Genomic DNA, 21,285 nt, shown 5'->3' on the forward strand with positions numbered 1-21,285 from the left:
ATGGCCATGTCTGAACTGGGGTGGCAGAGTGGGCTAAAGAACGGTGATGGATTAAACCCAGATCAGTTGACTGGGGGTGAGTGCTTGCAATGTTCAACACTCCGTCCATCTTTTCCTTTGGTTTTGCTTTGTTCGCCATAAGTTGGCAGGGTATGCTCAGACGTGAGTCCCTTGCTCACTTTGCCACTGGATTCAAGCAAGCCTGGCTGAAGACGGCTGAAATGCCAGAAACCGGTCCTAGGAAGCTTGTTTCCGGTCCAGGGAAGACATGGCTTGGCAGTTCGGGCTGGACTGTTCCCATGAGGAACAGGGTCAGACTGATTTGCATATGGCCATGTCTGAACTGGGGTGGCAGAGTGGGCTAAAGAACGGTGATGGATTAAACCCAGATCAGTTGACTGGGGGTGAGTGCTTGCAATGTTCAACACTCCGTCCATCATTTCCTTTGGTTTTGCTTTGTTCGTCATAAGTTGGCAGGGTATGCTCAGACGTGAGTCCCTTGTTCACTTTGCCACTGGATTCAAGCAAGCCTGGCTGAAGACGGCTGGAATGCCAGAAACCGGTCCTAGGAAGCTTGTTTCCGGTCCAGGGAAGACATGGCTTGGCAGTTCGGGCTGGACTGTTCCCATGAGGCACAGGGTCAGACTGATTTGCATATGCCCATGTCTGAACTGGGGTGGCAGAGTGGGCTAAAGAATGGTGATGGATTAAACCCAGATCAGTTGACTGGGGGTGAGTGCTTGCAATGTTCAACACTCCGTCCATCATTTCCTTTGGTTTTCCTTTTTCATAACTTTCCCTAACCCTTCCCCAAACCATTATCTGAATCCGAATCGATCTTACTTTACCTAAATTCATTCTTTTAATTCCTGTATTAGGATTTATTTCATGCAGACCATCCATTTAAACACAAAATGAACCGTCACCCTTTACACAGCCCCTTTCATTCCCACTCACTCTCAAAACCCTTCCCAATCTCCAGGGTTGTCCCGTGTTCTAAACCTCTCCCAATCTCCAGGGTTGCCCCATGTTCTAAACCTCTCCCAATCTCCAGGGTTGTCCGATGTTCTAAACCTCTCCCAATTTCCATGGTTGTCCCATGTTCTAAACCTCTCCAATCTCCAGGGTTGTCCCATGTTCTAAACCTCTCCCAATCTCCAGGGTTGTCTCATGTTCTAAACCTCTCCCAATCTCCAGGGTTGTCCCATGTTCTAAATCTCTCCCAATCTCCAGGGTTGTCCCATGTTCTAAACCTCTCCCCATCTCCAGGGTTGTCCCATGTTCTAAACCTCTCACAATCTCCAGGGTTGTCCCATGTTCTAAACCTCTCCCAATTTCCAGGGTTGTCCCATGTTCTAAACCTCTCCCAATCTCCAGGGTTGTCCCATGTTCTAAACCTCTCCCAATTTCCAGGGTTGTCCCATGTTCTAAACCTCTCCCAATCTCCAGGGTTGTCCCATGTTCTAAACCACTCCCAATTTCCAGGATTGTCCCATGTTCTAAACCTCTCCCAATCTCCAGGGTTGTCTCATGTTCTAAACCTCTCCCAATCTCTAGGGTTGTCCCATGTTCTAAATCTCTCCCAATCTCCAGTGCTGTCCCATGTTCTAAATCTCTCCCAATCTCCAGGGTTGTCCCATGTTCTAAACCTCTCCCAATCTCCAGGGTTGTCTCATGTTCTAAACCTCTCCCGATCTTCAGGGTTGTCCCATGTGCTAAGTCTCTCCCAATCTCCAGGGTTGTCTCATGTTCTAAACCTCTCCCAATCTTCAGGGTTGTCCCATGTGCTAAGTCTCTCCCAATCTCCAGGGTTGTCTCATGTTCTAAACCTCCCCCAATCTCCAGTGCTGTCCCATGTTCTAAATCTCTCCCAATCTCCAGGGTTGTCCCATGTTCTAAACCTCTCCCAATCTCCAGGGTTGTCTCATGTGCTAAACCTCTCCCAATCTCCAGGGCTGTCCCATGTTCTAAACCTCTCCCAATCTCCAGGGTTGTCCCATGTTCTACAGTCCATTCTTTCAGCTCTGAATGCAGCATTACGTCCCTGGACCATTGCCGGCCTCCATCGACAAAATCTTCCTAAATCTGCATGGTTTTGTCAACCTCTAAATCTTTTTGAAGTCTCCTGCAGACCGATTTTCGATTTCCATTATTCTCCCAAATTTCCCACAGCTGCACCTGGACTTTCTTTAATTCCAGCAGGTTCATGAATGGGCAGGGCACGCCCACCGGATACCCGTCGCTCTTTTCCTGGGCACCAATCATGTTTGTGCTGCACGTTCAGTTTCACCTCTTCTCCCATGTTTCTAATTGTCCTTCACTTTTTTCAGGGCTGCAAGCAAAGCTGGCCGAGCTGACGATGGAGAAGTGTCGGTGAGTCTGAGAGAAATGGGAAAGAATCAAGTGCAGTGACAGCATCATTTTCCACATATTATGGTTTTACTGCGCTTGCCACATAATCCACTGTCTACTGCATAATTTGCAGATTTAAAAAATGCCCTATTTAGATGGAGCAAACTTTATTAAAATTCTGCACGAGTACCCGTGTCAATGCTGTATCTATACATTCAGGTATTGAGACCTCTGATGGTGTTAAGATCCCTTTTTGATCACTTACAAGTAAGGCTTGTGCCGGCAGCAGGAGACAAGAACTCCCTATATTTTAATGTACTATAAGTTGGGTGGAAAAGAGAGACCCTTCTTTGTCATTGAAAGGTTTTGTTCCATTAATCAAGTGAATTCAGGTTTACATCAGAATCCGCGAGTAGTCTTTGCATCGAAAGGGCATGTAAAATTTAGAAAAGCTTCCAAATTGTCCATTGTCTTGAAGATGTTGAGTTTTAAGTGCAAAACCTGCATAATAAACGTGTAATGTACAATACTGTTCAGCAGCACTTTTTCTTACTGAAACAGGTGCTTTCAGGGGATATAGCCGAGGTAAACACAGATTAAAACCAACTCAAGACAAGTTTTAAAACATGGCGGTGGTGCACAGAAAAGAGAAGCAAACCTTTATTAAAATAGTCCATTACACATTGACTAGCCTTCTGCATAGTGAACAACTGTATATGATTTTAAAAAACTATTTTACTCTGAAGGGTAGACAGGACAGTGTTTTAAACATGGCATTCCTCATACAAGACAACACCCTTAACTGCTGGGGAAGAGCATTTTTAATAGGATCCACGTGATGGGATTTGCTTTCGTTTTAAAGACACATGTATATTTTATTGCACTGGGATGCCTCGTGCATCAATGCGTGTCAAAATTGCCCAATAACATTTTTACCGTGTGTGCTGGATAATTTGGATAATCTCATAATATGCTGTGCAATTTGCTTTTCCCTGTCACATAAATTAGTCCACCTTTCCACATAATTCGGCCACAATTGCTGCATAAATCCAGTGGCCCTGACACAAACACATCAGAATAAGTACACTATTGCACATGTCCTACACACCCCTCATAGGCACGAGGCTTGCAAATGTTCGCGTGAATCACTCATATTTCTAAAAGTTGCCTTTTCTTTGAATTTGCAGACTTAGAGCCTACCTCATGTTGAATAAAACTCATACATGACAAAGTAAACAATGACATCTCTAGCCCTCTGTTACCTCCTATAGCACATCCGGTTTCCTCCCCGCTTCTGCTTGCCCCAGGAAGGGTGATGCTAAATATTCCTTTCTGCCCATATTGTGGCCGCTGTAACCATCCACTAATAATTGGAATCTTCATAGGGTCTTGCTGTGTCAGCAAAGTAACCTCAAATCTTCTTCAACCTCTCATCCCAACTCCAGGGACACGCAGAGAATTGAAGAGTTGTTTGGGAAGAACCATCTCCTGAGGGAACAGCAGAAGGTGCTGAACGAGAACGTGAAAGTGCTGGAAAATCGGTAGGTCGGCGACCAACAGATATGTGTGTTTGATTCTCGTGGTTCGTCAAACATCTGTATCGCGCACATTGTCTTATGTTATGGGGCATTTTTAGACTGAGGTGGACTATGGTGCATGTCCTCTCGCTACAGTTGCTCTTAATTTGTTGTGTTGGTTTAACTCAGAGGAGGGTGTATCTGATGAGGTGGTCGTGTGAACTTTCACCAAATGTGTGTCCGTGACCACCATTCCACTCACGTTGTAGGTCTTGATTTGCCTGTTACTGAGTTAGAGTCATTGTGTTTATGAGTTTTAATCTCTATGCACAGGGATGATGTGTTTTGTTGTGTCCATCTATATGCTCACTACTCAGGGATCTCATCTACCATCTGTGGATTAACCTATGGGTGTCTCCATAAAGTGCTACGTCTTGCATCCTTCTGACACCCTTTTGGATGTCTTTGTGGGTCATGTGTGTGGGCAGTGCTCTGGTTGGTTGTGTTCTTGAGGTTCATGGGATGTGTTCAGCAGGTTCCTGGGTGAGTCTAGTTAACCTTAGGTTGTCTTTGACACTCAGTCAAGTAGATGGTTTCCTGGATGCCCGGGTGGGTGACATCTCTACAGAATCGTTGAGAAGTGCCACTGTTGGATATTATGCACTTGAAATTGTGCAGTTTGTGGACATATAAGTGGGACATTAAAGTAGATTCTAATACAAAAATTTCAGGCATTCCAAGCACACCCGCTGTGCAAGGTCTTCCGGGAGTGACAGAAACCCCACTGAAATATGATTCAAGCCTGTGTGTTTTTCCAGTGCTTATTTACTAATTGTATTTATATAGCAACAGCCATTCCACGGGACAACACAGAGCTGTACAAAGGTGGGGAATTAAAAACTGGGTAGTAATCAAGTTGATTACAAGAGCAGAACGTGCAACACAATTCGAAAAAATGAAAACTCTGATCCCCTAAAATTGAAAATGCAGTATGAAACTCATATGCAGCATACAGGTTCCTAGAGTCTCAAAGATATTTCCAAACAGGTTATGTTATCTGTTCTAAGATTTTTTATTCACACTCTTATTCGTTAGTTTCAATTCTGTTGGTATAGCAAAATTATCTTTCTTTTCTCCGTTCCCTTCCCTTCGCTTCATTCATTATTATTTGAATGTTAAGCACAAAAATTCAGGAAGCCAAAAGGCTAACATGAATTTAGTGTAAAAATAGCAATTGGCCAGTGAAAACAATTAACAATTGTTACTTCAACAGACCAAATCATTTGTTCATTTCAGCTTAAGCATTTAAATGCTAAAATCTTTACTTTCTTGGAACCAATTTATATATATTTTTTTAAATCAACATGTGGTAGAAATTGTTACTACAACAAAACTAACTGATGAGCAGGAGGCAGGATCCTCTCATGAGGAGGAATTCAAGAAGACCTCGTAGGGTGATACAACTGGGAAACATCCTTTAGTATGAAGCCGGAATCACTCTGTGCCTATACAGCGCCGGCAATAGAACGAACGCGTCGTTACCACGCATTCGTTCAGCACGCAAGTCATTACAACGACTTGCTTTAGGAGGGGGCGCATTGGTGGAATGGTGTTGGATTTCAAGTCCAACACCTTCCCTACTGTTGCGCAGACTGGAGTTGGAATAGTAAATTATACTAATCCAAAGTCCAGCTCCTCCTTAAGGAAAGTTGTTGTAACGACTTGCGTGCAAAAGGAACATATCGTAACGACGCGTTCGTTCTAATGCCGACGTCGAAAAGGCATGCGTTCCCACTGCTTTCTGTGTGTTTTTTTTTTAAACTAATTCTTTACATTTTCATTACTGATGCTCTTAACCAATTGTCTTTGTGATGTCTTTTTACTTGTAACATTCTAATATTGCTTGCTACATTTGTTGGGAATTTTAACCTATTTCTTAACAGTAATGTTGTTTTTGTTCTGTTTTTTGCTCATGTCATATGCATATTCTCAAGGAAGGCCTGGTTGTTTGTACTAAAAATGCCAGGGGTGAACTGGGGATTCCTCACATAAACTAGTGGGTATGGTGCTAGGCGCTAGATAGGTTTAACTTTGTTCCACCTACATTAAGACTGAGTCTGCTTTCCCCCATAGTTTCACAATCCGGTTTCCTACACGGTTTTTTCAGCTGCTCATATACATGTGTCTAGGATCTCTAAATACGTATTGTAGTAGTTGTGTGCATTTCGCTGTCTATTATCTACAAACCTATAGTACATTTCTCAAAGTTTTTTGAAAAGGCCTGTCCCCAAGGGGAGTAGTCCTTCACATTTGTCACCTACCAGACCCATGAGATGCAATTGTGATGGTAGCTGCTCTGGCGTAGAAGGTTCCAGAAGGTTCTCGCAAGCTGTCTCTCACCCAGGGTGTCTCTTCACAATCTGATTATGTTTCTAGCGCACTGAAATCGGTAAATGAGTCGTGGAGTAGTTATTGCGAAATAGAGACAGAGTGGGTGAAAAGTAGGTGGCGGGTTGCAGGCTAAGTGGGAAATGAGTGGTGGCACAGTGAAAATACAGAAGGAAGCACGAGGGAAGGGGCAAAAGAAAAAATAGGAAAGTAGAGAATAAACTGGGGCGTGGCTATCGTTATTATAACAGGTAGAGTGCGCCAGGGCTCGGTGGTGTGAGGGACACCTCACCACCATTCTGGTTGCCTTTTACTATCCCAACAGGATGATGGGCCATTTTCTTTGCTTGTATTGTATTGTAATTGCATTTATATAGCACTTACTACCCCTGACGAGGCATCAAAGCGCTTTTTCGGCGCTTAGCACCTTTGCAGTGCAACCATAAAGAGGAGAGGTGAAGGGTGACAGGAGGACAGATGAAGACAAGTTCTAATAAAGCTGTCCCAAGTCAGGTGTGAGAGGCTGGTTTTCTTTTGCTTTCTGGAAATTTTTCAATTAATAGTACAAAACGACAAGTATCAAAATGCAAAGAAAACAGGACGGAACAGCATATCATGGGTTCACCTAATATTTCTGATGGAAGGGAGTCAGGAGAGAGTGAGAAGAGGAAGGGAGCAGGAAGTCTCCAGGAACGAAAATTACTAATATAGTGGCGGGAAGGCAGGACAAAATGGAGTAAAGGTGGCAGGCAGACGTCATGGGAGGAATAGAAGGAGAGCAAGAGAATCAAGGAGAGAGAAAGGAAATGTAGAAAGTGAATAAGAGGTAGACTTGAGGGGTGGGAGTGGTATAGTAGGACTGGGAAAGAGGCCCATGAAAAATACTGCAGGACAAAGATGGCTGATGTGGCAGAGGGAGGGAGGGAGGCAGACAGGGTTCCATGAAGGCAGTGAAGAGCGAATCCATTTTAACTTTTTCTATGCATTCTGGCATTTGTAAATTTGTATTCACTTAAAGAATAAAGGCATTCAAGCATTAAAATGGAAAGAAAAAAACAAAAATGGAAAACAGTTGGCATGAGGCAACTTGAAATCTTGAATATAGGGAGACGCTGCTGGCAGTTAAGAGGCATTGAAGGAGAGGAACAGAGATGAGTGGCAGAGGGTCAGGGATGTTGTGAGAGGGAAATTAGTGATTGCCTTCACCATGGCTTTAAGTAGGCCGGGTCCATCCGGATCTCAGATCCGGTAGTAATTTAAATCGGACATTGAAACGGGTCTCTTCAGGCCCTATACTCGTGCTCTTAACATTCATGCAAAAAACACTAATCGATTTCTGAACAATAAGTGTAAAAAACATTCAGGTAATCAAATTCGTTCGTGCTTATAATTCACATCATTCTCTATGGACCACGCCCCCTTCTTCCTGTGTGAATCTCTCCGTAATGGCTACTCGCCCTGCTCCCTCTTGACCTGTTTCCTCGGAACCTGTTTTTGAAATAGATCTTTCGTCTCGCGCTGGAAACGCGCTCCTGCCTTGCTTTTGCCTTGCTTTTGCCTTGCTTTTGCCGACTGCGTGAGGAAACGCGGTTAAAACCAATCCGTGTTACTTGTATTCAGCCTATTGTCGACTGCGTGAGGAAACGGGGTTGCAACAATTCCTCGTTACTTTGTATCCCGCTTGTTGCCGTTTGCTCAAAGAAGCGCGCTGGAATAATCTTCGCTAGAAAGCAGCTTCTCTACATTCGGTAAGCGTTGGGAAATCTTAATGGACATGATCTGAGTACAACGCTGTTGAAATCTTAATGAACAAGAAACTGTGTAAACAATATTGAAATCTTTATTGACACAAATTGGGTAACACGTTACTACAGGATTACAAGCCTTGCACTGCACAACAATTATCATCAGCTCCTGGGCCTCTGTCCTGTATTTTTTTTTTTTACTTTCTTGAAACCACTATCAGTGCACAGCATAACGTCTAGATTGACAACGAACTACAGACCCTCATCTGTGTGTGGAGGAACATTAAAGACATCGCGTTATAAGACGCTGTATGCTCATATTGTTTATGGGTTCAACCTTTCTCGCCTTGGATTCAGAGCAGTGCAACTTCCGTCTTTTGTTCATTTCCTTTATAAGAAGAGACCTCAGTCTGTTTGTTACCAGTCTTGGTTATGAACCTGATGTCCTGTGCCTGACTTCTATGTAGAAGACCTGGTGGTCCTTTATGGTCTCTTCACTCTCTGAGGGGTCTACGTCTTACTGTCTTACTGATTAGCTAGCACTCGGGCAGTGTGTTACCTTACTGCTCAATCATTGCGCTAGAGGACAATTGAAAGCCGATTTTATTCGAACAAAAACGTTTTAATAACTGGATTGTGTTAATCTGTAATACGTGTGTTTTTAAACTTAGTAATTTGCAGTCAGCACACTTGTTACTTACCCGCATTTTCTCCAGCACACACGCGCTCGATACCTGCCGATTATGGGCAAGGCACCGAGCACCAGGGATTTAGTGGCGGCCATCTTAGGGCGGGACAGAGTGGTGAGAGCGCTCTAGGCTCAGTGATAAAAAGAAACAGTCTTCTCCGCGATAGCGGACGCGTTTTAGCGGACGCACCTTGTCTTCGCCGGAGTGCAGCCAGAGTCAGCCCGTCTGTGCCCGTCCGGGCCAGGCCGGGACATAGGGCACAATACTCTGCCCCTTCACTATCCGGTATGTTAACAGGTGCCACACTTAGGGCGTTACGCCCCAATAACCATGATAACTGCATAACCCTGAACCCGTTATTAGCTGGCTTACAAACATGCCCTGAATGTACCCTTTCTTTGACTAACTATCAGCCCTATTCTGAAACCCCCCAGGGTACTGTTATCAAACCTTACCAGCAGGGAGAGAGTCCCAACAATTTTATATTCTACTTGGTAAACTGTCGTTCACTACCACAACACAAATTAGATATTTTTCATCTTTTAATGGAAAAAAAGCCCATCGCCATATTCTTAACCGAGACTTGGCTTCATGACGGATCAGGTCCAGACGTTGCAACTGCCCTCCCCCCGAGCTATGCTATTGTAAGGAGGGATCGGGTATGCCAAACAGGAGAGGGTATTGCCATTATTCACAGTAGAGATTTTGTGTGCAACTTTGAACCTGCAGACATTCCTAACTGCGAAGCGGCATCATTTAAAATTACCCTCAGTCCCAATTTTACCTTCTCTGGCGTACTGATCTATCGACCGCCAGTAAATAATCCCTCTTGGTCAGATAATTTGGTAAACTTTATCCTACCCCAACATCTAAATGCTCAAAACTTTACTGTACTTGGAGATTTGAATCTTCATTTAGAAGATGACAACAACAAGACCTGTAAAAACTTAATAGACGACTTTATGGTTCTAGATCTGACTTTACGTAATAGGGGTCCAACTCACAAAGCTGGACACTTGTTAGACCCTATTATATCAAATATGAAAGAACTCTCATGGTTTAACACTACTCCTGTTCTCTGGTCAATCAATCAATCAATCAATCAAAGACATTTCTAAAGCGCACTACATACCCGTAGGGTCTCAAGGCGCTGGGGGTAGGGGGGGTGCCGCTACTGCTCGAACAGCCAGGTCTTCAGCTTCTTCCTGAAGGAGAGGTGGTCTTGGGTCAGGCGCAGGTCGGTCGGGAGGGAGTTCCAGGTCTTGGCGGCCAGGTAGGAGAAGGACCTTCCTCCTGTAGTCGCTCTTCGGATGCGGGGGACCGCGGCGAGGGCGTGGTTGGCTGACCGGAGGTGGCGTTTGGGAGCGTAGAAGTTGATTCGGCTGTTGAGGTAGCTCGGGCCTTGGTCGTGTAGGGCTTTGTGTGCGTGGGTGAGGAGGCGGAAGGTGATTCTTTTGTTGACGGGGAGCCAGTGTAGGTCTCTCAGATGTCCGGAGATGTGGCTGGTTCGTGGGATGTCGAGGATGAGTCTGGCTGAGGCGTTCTGGATCCGCTGGAGTCTCTTCTGGAGCTTGGCGGTGGTACCGGCGTAGAGGGCGTTGCCGTAGTCCAGTCGGCTAGTGACGAGGGCCTGGGTGACTGTCTTCCTGGTCTCGGTGGGGATCCACCAGAAGATCTTCCGTAGCATGCGTAGGATGTTGAAGCACGCCGAGGAGACGTTGTTGACTTGTCTGGTCATGGAGAGGGAGGAGTCCAGGACGAAGCCCAGGTTGCGTGCATGGTCTGTCGGTTTGGGTGCGGTGCCCAGGGCGGGAGGCCACCAGGAGTCGTCCCAGGCGGAGGGTGAAGAGCCCAGGATGAGGACCTCCGTCTTGTCTGAGTTCAGTTTCAGGCGGCTGGTCGTCATCCACTCGGCTACCTCTTTCATCCCTTCGTGCAGGTTGGCTCTTGCGGCGGCGGGGTCGTTGGTCAGGGAGAGGATCAGCTGGGTGTCGTCGGCGTAGGAGATTATGCTGAGGTTGTGTTGGCGTGCGATGGCCGCGAGGGGGCTCATGTAGACGTTGAAGAGGGTGGGGCTCAGCGAGGATCCTTGGGGGACGCCACAGATGACTTCGGTGGCCTCTGACTTGTACGGTGGTAGGCGGACTCTCTGTGTTCTTCCGTCGAGGAAGGAGATGATCCATTCCAGAGCCTTGTCCTGGATTCCGACGTTGCTGAGGCGCTGTACTAGGGTGCGGTGGCAGACAGTGTCGAATGCCGCGGAGAGGTCTAGGAGGATGAGGGCCGCTGTTTCTCCGTTGTCCATCAGGGCTCGGATGTCATCGGTGGCGGCGATGAGGGCGGTCTCGGTGCTGTGGTTGGCTTGGAAGCCAGACTGTGAGGGGTCGAGGGATCCATTCGTCTCGAGGAAGGCGGCCAGCTGCTTGTTGACGGTCTTCTCGATGACTTTGGCTGGAAACGGGAGGAGCGAGATGGGGCGGTAGTTCTTGAGTTCGGTGGGGTCCGCTGTGGGTTTCTTGAGTAGAGCGCTGAGTTCGGCGTGCTTCCAGCTCTCGGGGAAGGTGGCGGTGTCGAAGGATGTGTTGATGATGTCTCGCAGGTGGGGTGCGATGACAGCGTCGGCCTTGTTGAAGACGTGGTGAGGGCAGGGGTCGGTCGGTGATCCGGAGTGGATGGAGTTCATCGTGCGGATGGTGTCTTCGGTGCTGATCGGGGTCCAGGCGTGGAGGGTGGTGGTGGGGGGTGGTTGTTCTGTCGTGGTGTGCGTTGGTTGGTTGTTGAAGCTGTTGTGTATGTCCGCGATCTTGTTGTGGAAGTATGAGGCGAGGGAGTTGCAGAGGTCTTGCGATGGGGTGATGTCGTTGTTTCCTGCGCTGGGGTTGGATAGCTCTTTCACGATGTTGAAGAGTTCCTTGCAGTTGTGTGCGTTGTTGTCCAGCCGGTCCTTGAATGCTGTTTTCTTGGCGGCGCGGATCAGCTGGTGGTGCTTCCGGGTGGCAAGCTTGAAGGAGGTTCTGTTGTCCGGTGTAGGTTCCCTTCTCCAGACTTTCTCGAGGGCTCGGCAGTTCTTCTTGGAGCTCTTGAGTTCGTCGGTGAACCATGGGGCTTTCTTGCTGCCGGGTCTGCTGGGCGGGGTCCTCAGCGGGGCGAGCTCGTCCGCGCAGTTGCTGATCCACTTCGTGAGGTTGTCGGCGGCCTGGCTGGGGTTCGCTGAGCTGGCAGGAGGGTGCTGGCTCAGGGAGGTGGCGAGCTGGTCGGCTGTGATCTTGTTCCAGCTTCTGCGGGCAGCCTGTTGCTGGTGGTGGTGGGTCGTCGTTCTTTTGAAGGTGAAGTGGACGCAGCTGTGGTCCGTCCATTGAAGCTCTGTGGCGTGGCTGAAGTCGATGTCTGTGCAGGAAGAGAAGACTGCGTCGAGTGTGTGTCCGGCGAGGTGGGTGGGGGTGGACACCAGCTGCTTGAGTCCAAGATTGGCGAGGTTGTCGAGCAGGGTGCTGGTGTTGCGGTCGTTGTTGTTCTCCAGGTGGAAGTTGAGGTCCCCCAGGAGGATGTAGTCAGCGGAGGGGAGGGCATGCGGGCTGACGAAGTCGGCGATGTCCTCGCTGAATTGGGTGCGTGGTCCCGGAGGTCGGTAGATCAGGGTGCCTCTGAGGGTGGTCTTCGGGTCGGTGTGGATCTGGAAATGCAGGTGTTCGGCAGTGGTCAGGGTGTTGTCGGTGCTGGTCGTGAGACGGATGGTGTTCCTGTGGATGATGGCGATGCCTCCTCCCATCTGGTTGGCGGTGCGATCCCTCCGGGTGATCTTGTAGCCCTCTGGGATGGCGATGGCGATGTCGGGAGCTGAAGAGGCGTTCATCCAAGTCTCCGTGAGGAAGGCAACGTCCGGGGCTGTGGCGTCTAGGAGGTTCCAGAGTTCGATGGCGTGTCTGTGGACGGAGCGGGTGTTGAGCAGGATGCACTTGAGGTGGGTGCTGCTGGTGTTCGACTTGGCGGGTGCTGGTGCGAGGCAGGTCCGGATGCAGGTGAACTTGCAGGCGTGGCAGCTGAAGGGTCCGTGGGTGCGTCGTGGTGTGGCTCGGTAGCATCCTGGGAATCGGCCGGTGTTGAGTGCGATGAGGGTGGCGGCGGTGTACGTCAGGCGGGTCGGTCGGGGTCCTCGTGGGCCAGGGGTCCTGGCGCTGGGCGCGATCCGGTCGCGGACGGGCGCAGACGGGCTTACCTTTGGCGCACCTTCGGCGCTCAATCGGTGCTCCCGCTGCGCGCGTCCGCTGCGCGGTCGCTCTGGGGACGTCATAAGAAGGGAGCCGGTCGGGAGGGTCTGCGGGGAGGCGGGAGCGCGGTCCAATCGGCTGTCGGGGGCGGGGCCACGGGCTGGGGCGGCGGGAAAAGCAGGTGTGGGCTCGGCGGCCCTCGGGAGGCTGGGGCAGCGGGAGCGGCAGCAGGCACAGGAGCGTGGGGGTGACCAGGCCGAAGGCGCTGTGGTCACTCCCTAGATCTTGGTCTGGCTCCCCTTAAGAAGGGAGCCGGTCGGGAGGGTCTGCGGGGAGGCGGGAGCGCGGTCCAATCGGCTGTCGGGGGCGGGGCCACGGGCTGGGGCGGCGGGAAAAGCAGGTGTGGGCTCGGCGGCCCTCGGGAGGCTGGGGCAGCGGGAGCGGCAGCAGGCACAGGAGCGTGGGGGTGACCAGGCCGAAGGCGCTGTGGTCACTCCCTAGATCTTGGTCTGGCTCCCCTTAAGAAGGGAGCCGGTCGGGAGGGTCTGCGGGGAGGCGGGAGCGCGGTCCAATCGGCTGTCGGGGGCGGGGCCACGGGCTGGGGCTGCGGGAAAAGCAGGTGTGGGCTCGGCGGCCCTCGGGAGGCTGGGGCAGCGGGAGCGGCAGCAGGCACAGGAGCGTGGGGGTGACCAGGCCGAAGGCGCTGTGGTCACTCCCTAGATCTTGGTCTGGCTCCCCTTAAGAAGGGAGCCGGTCGGGAGGGTCTGCGGGGAGGCGGGAGCGCGTTCCAATCGGCTGTCGGGGGCGGGGCCACGGGCTGGGGCGGCGGGAAAAGCAGGTGTGGGCTCGGCGGCCCTCGGGAGGCTGGGGCAGCGGGAGCGGCAGCAGGCACAGGAGCGTGGGGGTGACCAGGCCGAAGGCGCTGTGGTCACTCCCTAGATCTTGGTCTGGCTCCCCTTAAGAAGGGAGCCGGTCGGGAGGGTCTGCGGGGAGGCGGGAGCGCTGTCCAATCGGCTGTCGGGGGCGGGGCCACGGGCTGGGGCGGCGGGAAAAGCAGGTGTGGGCTCGGCGGCCCTCGGGAGGCTGGGGCAGCGGGAGCGGCAGCAGGCACAGGAGCGTGGGGGTGACCAGGCCGAAGGCGCTGTGGTCACTCCCTAGATCTTGGTCTGGCTCCCCTTAAGAAGGGAGCCGGTCGGGAGGGTCTGCGGGGAGGCGGGAGCGCGGTCCAATCAGCTGTCGGGGCGGGGCCACGGGCTGGGGCGGCGGGAAAAGCAGGTGTGGGCTCGGCGGCCCTCGGGAGGCTGGGGCAGCGGGAGCGGCAGCAGGCACAGGAGCGTGGGGGTGACCAGGCCGAAGGCGCTGTGGTCACTCCCTAGATCTTGGTCTGGCTCCCCTTAGGAAGGGAGCCGGTCGGGAGGGTCTGCGGGGAGGCGGGAGCGCGGTCCAATCGGCTGTCGGGGGCGGGGCCACGGGCTGGGGCGGCGGGAAAAGCAGGTGTGGGCTCGGCGGCCCTCGGGAGGCTGGGGCAGCGGGAGCGGCAGCAGGCACAGGAGCGTGGGGGTGACCAGGCCGAAGGCGCTGTGGTCACTCCCTAGATCTTGGTCTGGCTCCCCTTAAGAAGGGAGCCGGTCGGGAGGGTCTGCGGGGAGGCGGGAGCGCGTTCCAATCGGCTGTCGGGGGCGGGGCCACGGGCTGGGGCGGCGGGAAAAGCAGGTGTGGGCTCGGCGGGCCTCGGGAGGCTGGGGCAGCGGGAGCGGCAGCAGGCACAGGAGCGTGGGGGTGACCAGGCCGAAGGCGCTGTGGTCACTCCCTAGATCTTGGTCTGGCTCCCCTTAAGAAGGGAGCCGGTCGGGAGGGTCTGCGGGGAGGCGGGAGCGCTGTCCAATCGGCTGTCGGGGGCGGGGCCACGGGCTGGGGCGGCGGGAAAAGCAGGTGTGGGCTCGGCGGCCCTCGGGAGGCTGGGGCAGCGGGAGCGGCAGCAGGCACAGGAGCGTGGGGGTGACCAGGCCGAAGGCGCTGTGGTCACTCATTTCATTTCAGATCATTTCCTATTACGTTTCGCTATCTCACTTAAACCTACCAAATGTCCTGTTACGACTCCTTCAGAATCTTTTAGGAGAAATTGGAAATCTCTAAATTTGGAGGATCTCAACAATGCTTTGAGGAAAGATCACCCATGCTTAGATGGAGATATGGAAAGCATAGCAGAGACTACACAAACATGGTTAAATGGTGCAGCGGATACCTGCCTGCCCCTATCCCGTTGCAAATGAAAAACACATCGCCCTCCCGCCCCCTGGTACACAGAAGCTCTTAAGAAAGAAAAATCCACATGTAAGACCCTGGAGAGGCAGTGGCGTAAAAACTATGAACTCCATCAAAAAGAAGTTTACCGAAAGGCCATAAATAGCTATCATTCAGCATGCATGAAAGCTAAAGCATGCTATGTTACTACTAGCATTAACATGGCCGTAAATAAATCCCAGACTCTCTTCAATACTGTAAAAGAGCTGGCTGGTGAGAATTCAAGAGCGGAACCTACCCCTCTCAATACCCAGCAGTGCCAGGACTTGGCTTCGTTTTTCACCGATAAGATTGAGAACATTGTCTCTAATATCAAAAGGGACAGCACGATCACACTTAAACAATATAACATCCCCCAAGTCCCCAGAGGAAATTGTCATCTTGAAGCCTGGCCTCCCATTAATCTGGATACACTGAAGGAATTATTAAAATCGATCAAATCGGGTTCCCCACGTGACCCTATTCCTATCAGTATCTTAAGTAAATTAGAGGACTCTGCCATGATCTCCATAGCTGAGATACTGAACGCCTCCATTGAGCAGGCCACAGTTCCTGCTCTATGGAAACATGCTATGGTCAGTCCTCTACTTAAAAAGCCGGCCGCAGACCCTATGATATTGGCCAATTATCGTCTAATTTCATTACTGCCTGCCTTTTCAAAAATTTTGGAGAGGCACATCCATAAGGCACTTTCAACCTATGTGGAAAACAACGAGCTTCTTCATTCGTCCCAATCTGGGTTTAGGAGTGGTTATTCCACCGAGACGGCCCTGCTCGGGGTCACAGAAAAGATCAGGGAGCTCATTGATGACGGCCAAACGGTAGCATTGGTCTTGTTGGATCTAAGTGCGGCCTTCGACACCATTTCTCACTCCATACTGCTTGACAGGTTGGGGGAGAATGGTGTCGAAGGCAAAGCACTGGAGTGGATTAGATCATACTTATCCCTCCGCACTTTCCAGATCTCCTCTTCGGAGGCATGCTCTGAGGTATTCCACTCTCCTCATGGTGTGCCACAGGGATCGATCCTGAGCCCTTTGTTTTTTAATTTGTACCTACGACCATTGGCCAATCTTGCAGAAAATTTTGGTCTTATTTTAATGACTTATGCAGATGATTCTCAAATCCTGTTTTCACTTTCCAAATCTGACTCATCTGCTCCATCTGCATTAAAAATAGGCCTTCAGGAAATATTTAGTTGGATGTCAGCTAATCAACTTAAATTAAATGGGGAGAAAACAGAGGTCCTCCTCTTGGGGAATAGTAAAGATCTCTGGAGTGATCCCCATTGGCCATCGTCATTATGTAAACTTCCACCTCCAGCTTCTCAGGTCAGAAACCTTGGGGTCATCATAGATGACAGTCTATCTATGACTCAGCAAGCCAACAAAGTGGCAGGCATATGTTTTACCATTCTTAAATGGCTTCGCAAAATTGTCTGGATGTTACCACCTACTACCCAGAAGAACGTAGTCAATGCCTTAGTGACATCTCGGCTTGATTACGGTAACATCTTGTACCTGGGCTCAAACAAAGCAGTAATAAGACGTCTGCAACTGGTGCAAAACGCTGCTGCCAGACTGCTTTGCAGAATCCCTAGATCCGGTAGGATCACCAAACATCTTAGGGACCTGCATTGGCTCAGGGTTGAAAACCGGATTCGTTTCAAAACCCTGACCTACCTATTTAAAATCAAAGCTGGCACTGCCCCCAAATACCTACAGGACCTTGCTAAGCCCTACCTCCCCAATCGCAGTCTTCGTTCTTGCACTGCTGCGAACTTTGCGGTACCGAGGTTCAAACGGGCTAGAACAGGCGGGAGATCATTTTCCTAGTTGGGCCCAACTCTGTGGAACACATTACCCATTCATATACGCAAGGAGGAAAACTATATGAATTTTAGAAAAAGTGTAAAAACCTGGTTGTTCGACAAATAAGTGCTTTAAATGCTCTCTATCCAGTTGTGTTTTGTGTTTTGCTGGTCCGGCGCCGGGAAACCCTTTGTGGGTAGCTGTGCGCCTTACAAGTGTTATAAAATAAATAAATAAATAAAATAAATGAGTGTTTGTCTTTTCCCGCATGTTGTGTTTCTTTTGTTCAGGCAGCATATTACTTTTCTCTAGTGCTTCATTTCAGTTGAGTTTCATCCAGGTGTTGGGGCACACTTGAGTTGTGGCTGCAGGCAGTGCGAGTTTCTCTCAGTGCCTGTCAGGGGCAAAAAGGTGTTCAGACTACGCTGTCTTTTGATCCTTGGCGCCTCTGCAAAGCGCCCAGAGCAATGGTCACGTATGCCAGTTGCAGTTGTGATTCTATGCAAATGTGTGGGTAGGGTGGGACTCTACTTGAATTTTAGTGTATGTGTTTAAGTCATGCCCGTAATTATAGAGGCCCGCCCCTCTCAGGGGCCCACACTTTTTTCATCCCATTTAAAGCCCTGGCTTTCATGTACACCCTACCTCCACCAGTAGCACCGCAGTGGCCGCGGATGGAACTGCAATATGCCTAGTGTAAATGTCTGATCAATTGTATCCACTCACTTTACTAAACCCTCAGTCACACCCCTCTGTCAGTCTCAATGTATAGATTCACATCCAAATTACCAGCCTTCTATTACCATCATGTGTACATCTTCACCTCCCAGTCAAGCCCCCACTAACAACATTCATGCTTCCAATCCCCCCCAAGATCCAGATCGCCAACATTAAAATCTATGATTCTCCCTCTCCAGTACCAGTCCTCTATCACCAACCCACATGCATCCGCACTTCACCTAGTAAAAGGAACCTGCAACCAAAATCCATGCATCCAAACCTCCCACATACCAGTATTGTGCAAGTACCGTACAACCAAACTCCATGCATTGACATCGCCCATAGCACCAGTCCTGTTGTGCCAGCTTCAGTATATCCTTTCTCACCTCTTACCAGTGTGCATGCATTGCCACTTTTGGAAACCGTCATTGGCTTTATTGAGCTAACGTATGCACAAACAGGCATGCACAGATGCTGTTTCATTCACTGCATGCACATCTACAAATGCTGTTTCAGGCACTGCATGCCCATGCACAAATGCTGTTTCGGGTACTGCATGCCCATGCACAAATGCTGTTTCAGGTACTGCATGCCCACGCGCAAATGCTGTTTCAGTTACTGCATGCCCACACACAAATGCTGTTTCAGGTACTGCGTGCCCATGCACAAATGCAGTTTCAGACACTGCATGCACATGCACAAATTAAGTGTCAGGTACTGCGTGCCCATGCACAAATGCTTTTTCGGGTACTGCATGCCCATGCACAAATGCTGTTTCAGGTACTGCATGCCCATGCACAAATGCTGTTTCAGGTACTGCATGCCCATGCACAAATGATGTTTCAGATACTGCATGCACATACACAAATGCTGTTTCAGGTACTGCATGCCCATGCACAAATGCTGTTTCAGACGCTGCATGCACATGCACAAATTAAGTGTCAGATACTGCATGCCCATGCACAAATGCTGTTTCTGGTACTGCATGCCCATGCACAAATGCTGTTTCAGGTACTGTATGCCCATGCACAAATGATGTTTCAGATACTGCGTGCCCATGCACAAATGCAGTTTCGGGTACTGCATGCACATGCACAAATGCTGTTTGAGGTACTGCATGCCCATGCACAAATGATGTTTCAGATACTGCATGCACATACACAAATGCTGTTTCAGGTACTGCATGCCCATGCACAAATGCTGTTTCAGATACTGCATGCACATACACAAATGCTGTTTCAGGCACTGCATGCCCATGCACAAATGATGTTTCAGATACTGCATGCACATACACAAATGCTGTTTCAGGTACTGCATGCCCATGCACAAAAGATGTTTCAGATACTGCATGCACATACACAAATGCTGTTTCAGGCACTGCATGCCCATGCACAAATGCTGTTTCAGGTACTGCATGCCCATGCACAAATGATGTTTCAGGTACTGCATGCCCATGCACAAATGCTGTTTCAGACACTGCATGCACATGCACAAATTAAGTGTCAGGCACTGTATGCACATGCACAAATGCTGTTTCAGGTACTGCATGCAGATGCACAAATGATGTTTCAGATACTGCATGCACATACACAAATGCTGTTTCAGGTACTGCATGTCCCTGCACAAATGATGTTTCAAATACTGCATGCACATACACAAATGCTGTTTCAGGCACTGCATGCCCATGCACAAATGCTGTTTCAGGTACTGCATGCCCATGCACAAATGATGTTTCAGGTACTGCATGCCCATGCACAAATACTGTTTCAGACACTGCATGCACATGCACAAATTAAGTGTCAGGCACTGTATGCACATGCACAAATGCTGTTTCAGGTACTGCATGCCCATGCACAAATGATGTTTCAGATACTGCATGCACATACACAAATGCTGTTTCGGGTACTGCATGCCCATGCACAAATGCTGTTTCAGACACTGCATGCACATGCACAAATTAAGTGTCAGGTACTGCGTGCCCATGCACAAATGCTGTTTCGGGTACTGCATGCACATGCACAAATGCTGTTTCAGGTACTGCATGCCCATGCACAAATGATGTTTCAGATACTGCATGCACATACACAAATGCTGTTTCAGGCACTGCATGCCCATGCACAAATGCTGTTTCAGGTACTGCATGCCCATGCACAAATGATGTTTCAGGGACTGCATGCCCATGCACAAATGCTGTTTCAGACACTGCATGCACATGCACAAATTAAGTGTCAGGCACTGTATGCACATGCACAAATGCTGTTTCAGATACTGCATGCACATGCACAAATGATGTTTCAGGTACTGCAAGCCCATGCACAAATGCTCTTTCAGGTACTGCATGCCCATGCACAAATCTTGTTTCAGGCACTGCATTCCCATGCGCAAATGCTGTTTCAGGCACTGCATGTACATGCACAGTTGCTGTTTCAGGCACTGCATGCATACATTCTGGTTAGCACGTTGAAGCTGGACAATACTTGGTCAAAAGTAGGAAAATGGTTTGACTTCTGTATAAAAAGCATATTGTAGGTAAACAAAATGAGACAATGCAATGCCTGTGTGAACTTTTCAGATGTAAAACAGTTTCCCATGTATTCCAACGAAAACACTCACTAGAAGGTGGAATGATATACCAAACAGTCAATAACAGCATGAGGTGACATAAATATTTCTCTGGGAGCGCCAACGTTCACTGTGGGTAATTTCAAGTATCAGTAGCAGTAGGTCATGCTGCTCTCAGGCCAAGCCTAAATCCTTTTATGAACCTTGGACATAAAATGGAAAAAACGATGTGATTTGGGATTGTCTCCCAAGCTAGCGCTTGGTCAAGATCCTGCTTCCATGCAAGGACGTTGTCAAGCACCCGCTTCCGCAGCTGCAGCGGGGGTTGACTCTGAGCTCAATTAAATAATTTTTATGGCTGCTTTTGAATTTGATCTTTCATTCCCAGGTCCCACTCAGAAGCTAATAAATGACACAGTTACAGAGCTGTAGGTGTGGGCTAAGAGTTACCAGAGATTATAAAACTGGCAAAGAAAAAAGTGAGAAGTGAATTCACAAAAGGGGGATTAAAGGAAAGACAGAGATGAAAGGAAAGATGTGAGGAAGGAAGGGTGGTAGGAAAGATGCAAGGATAGAAGGACGGGTGGAAAGAAGGAGATGAAAGTAGAGAAGGAAAGATGAGATAAATGATGAAAGTAAAAGGGGGAAGTAAGGGGAGAATAAAGATAGACGATAGAAGGAAAGACTGAAAGATACCTGGGAGCAAGGAAGTAAAGTTGGAATGAAGGATGGATGGCAGGAAAGATCCCAAACTGGAAGAAAGGATGCATAGAAAGATGGAGGAAAATGGAAGGAAGAATTCAAGAATGGAAGGACTGAAAGGTAGAAGGATAGACGGGGAGACAGAAGAAGGGAAGGAAAGATAGATGGAAAGAAAGATGGCAGAATGGAAAGTGGATCAATGGAAGGTTGAAAGAAAGATGCAAGAAGAGACATAAGGCATGTGAAGGGCTATTAAATATAAAAGGCATCCCCTGGCATTTTTGTCA

General features: G+C 49.3%; 1 protein-coding gene across 2 annotated transcripts in view; it reads left to right on the forward strand.

The window, feature by feature from the left end:
* Window positions 1-21,285, forward strand: part of RBBP8NL (RBBP8 N-terminal like) — a 229,426-nt gene that overhangs the window by 155,969 nt on the left and 52,172 nt on the right. For both annotated transcript variants that reach the window (XM_085619752.1, XM_085619753.1), the window contains exons 3-4: window positions 2,331-2,373; window positions 3,798-3,893. In XM_085619752.1, the coding sequence (XP_085475878.1) occupies window positions 2,331-2,373; window positions 3,798-3,893 (139 nt within the window). The remainder of the gene's footprint in view (window positions 1-2,330; window positions 2,374-3,797; window positions 3,894-21,285) is intronic.

This window comes from Triturus cristatus, chromosome 7 (assembly GCF_964204655.1).
Source record: "Triturus cristatus chromosome 7, aTriCri1.1, whole genome shotgun sequence".
NCBI lineage: Eukaryota > Metazoa > Chordata > Amphibia > Caudata > Salamandridae > Triturus > Triturus cristatus.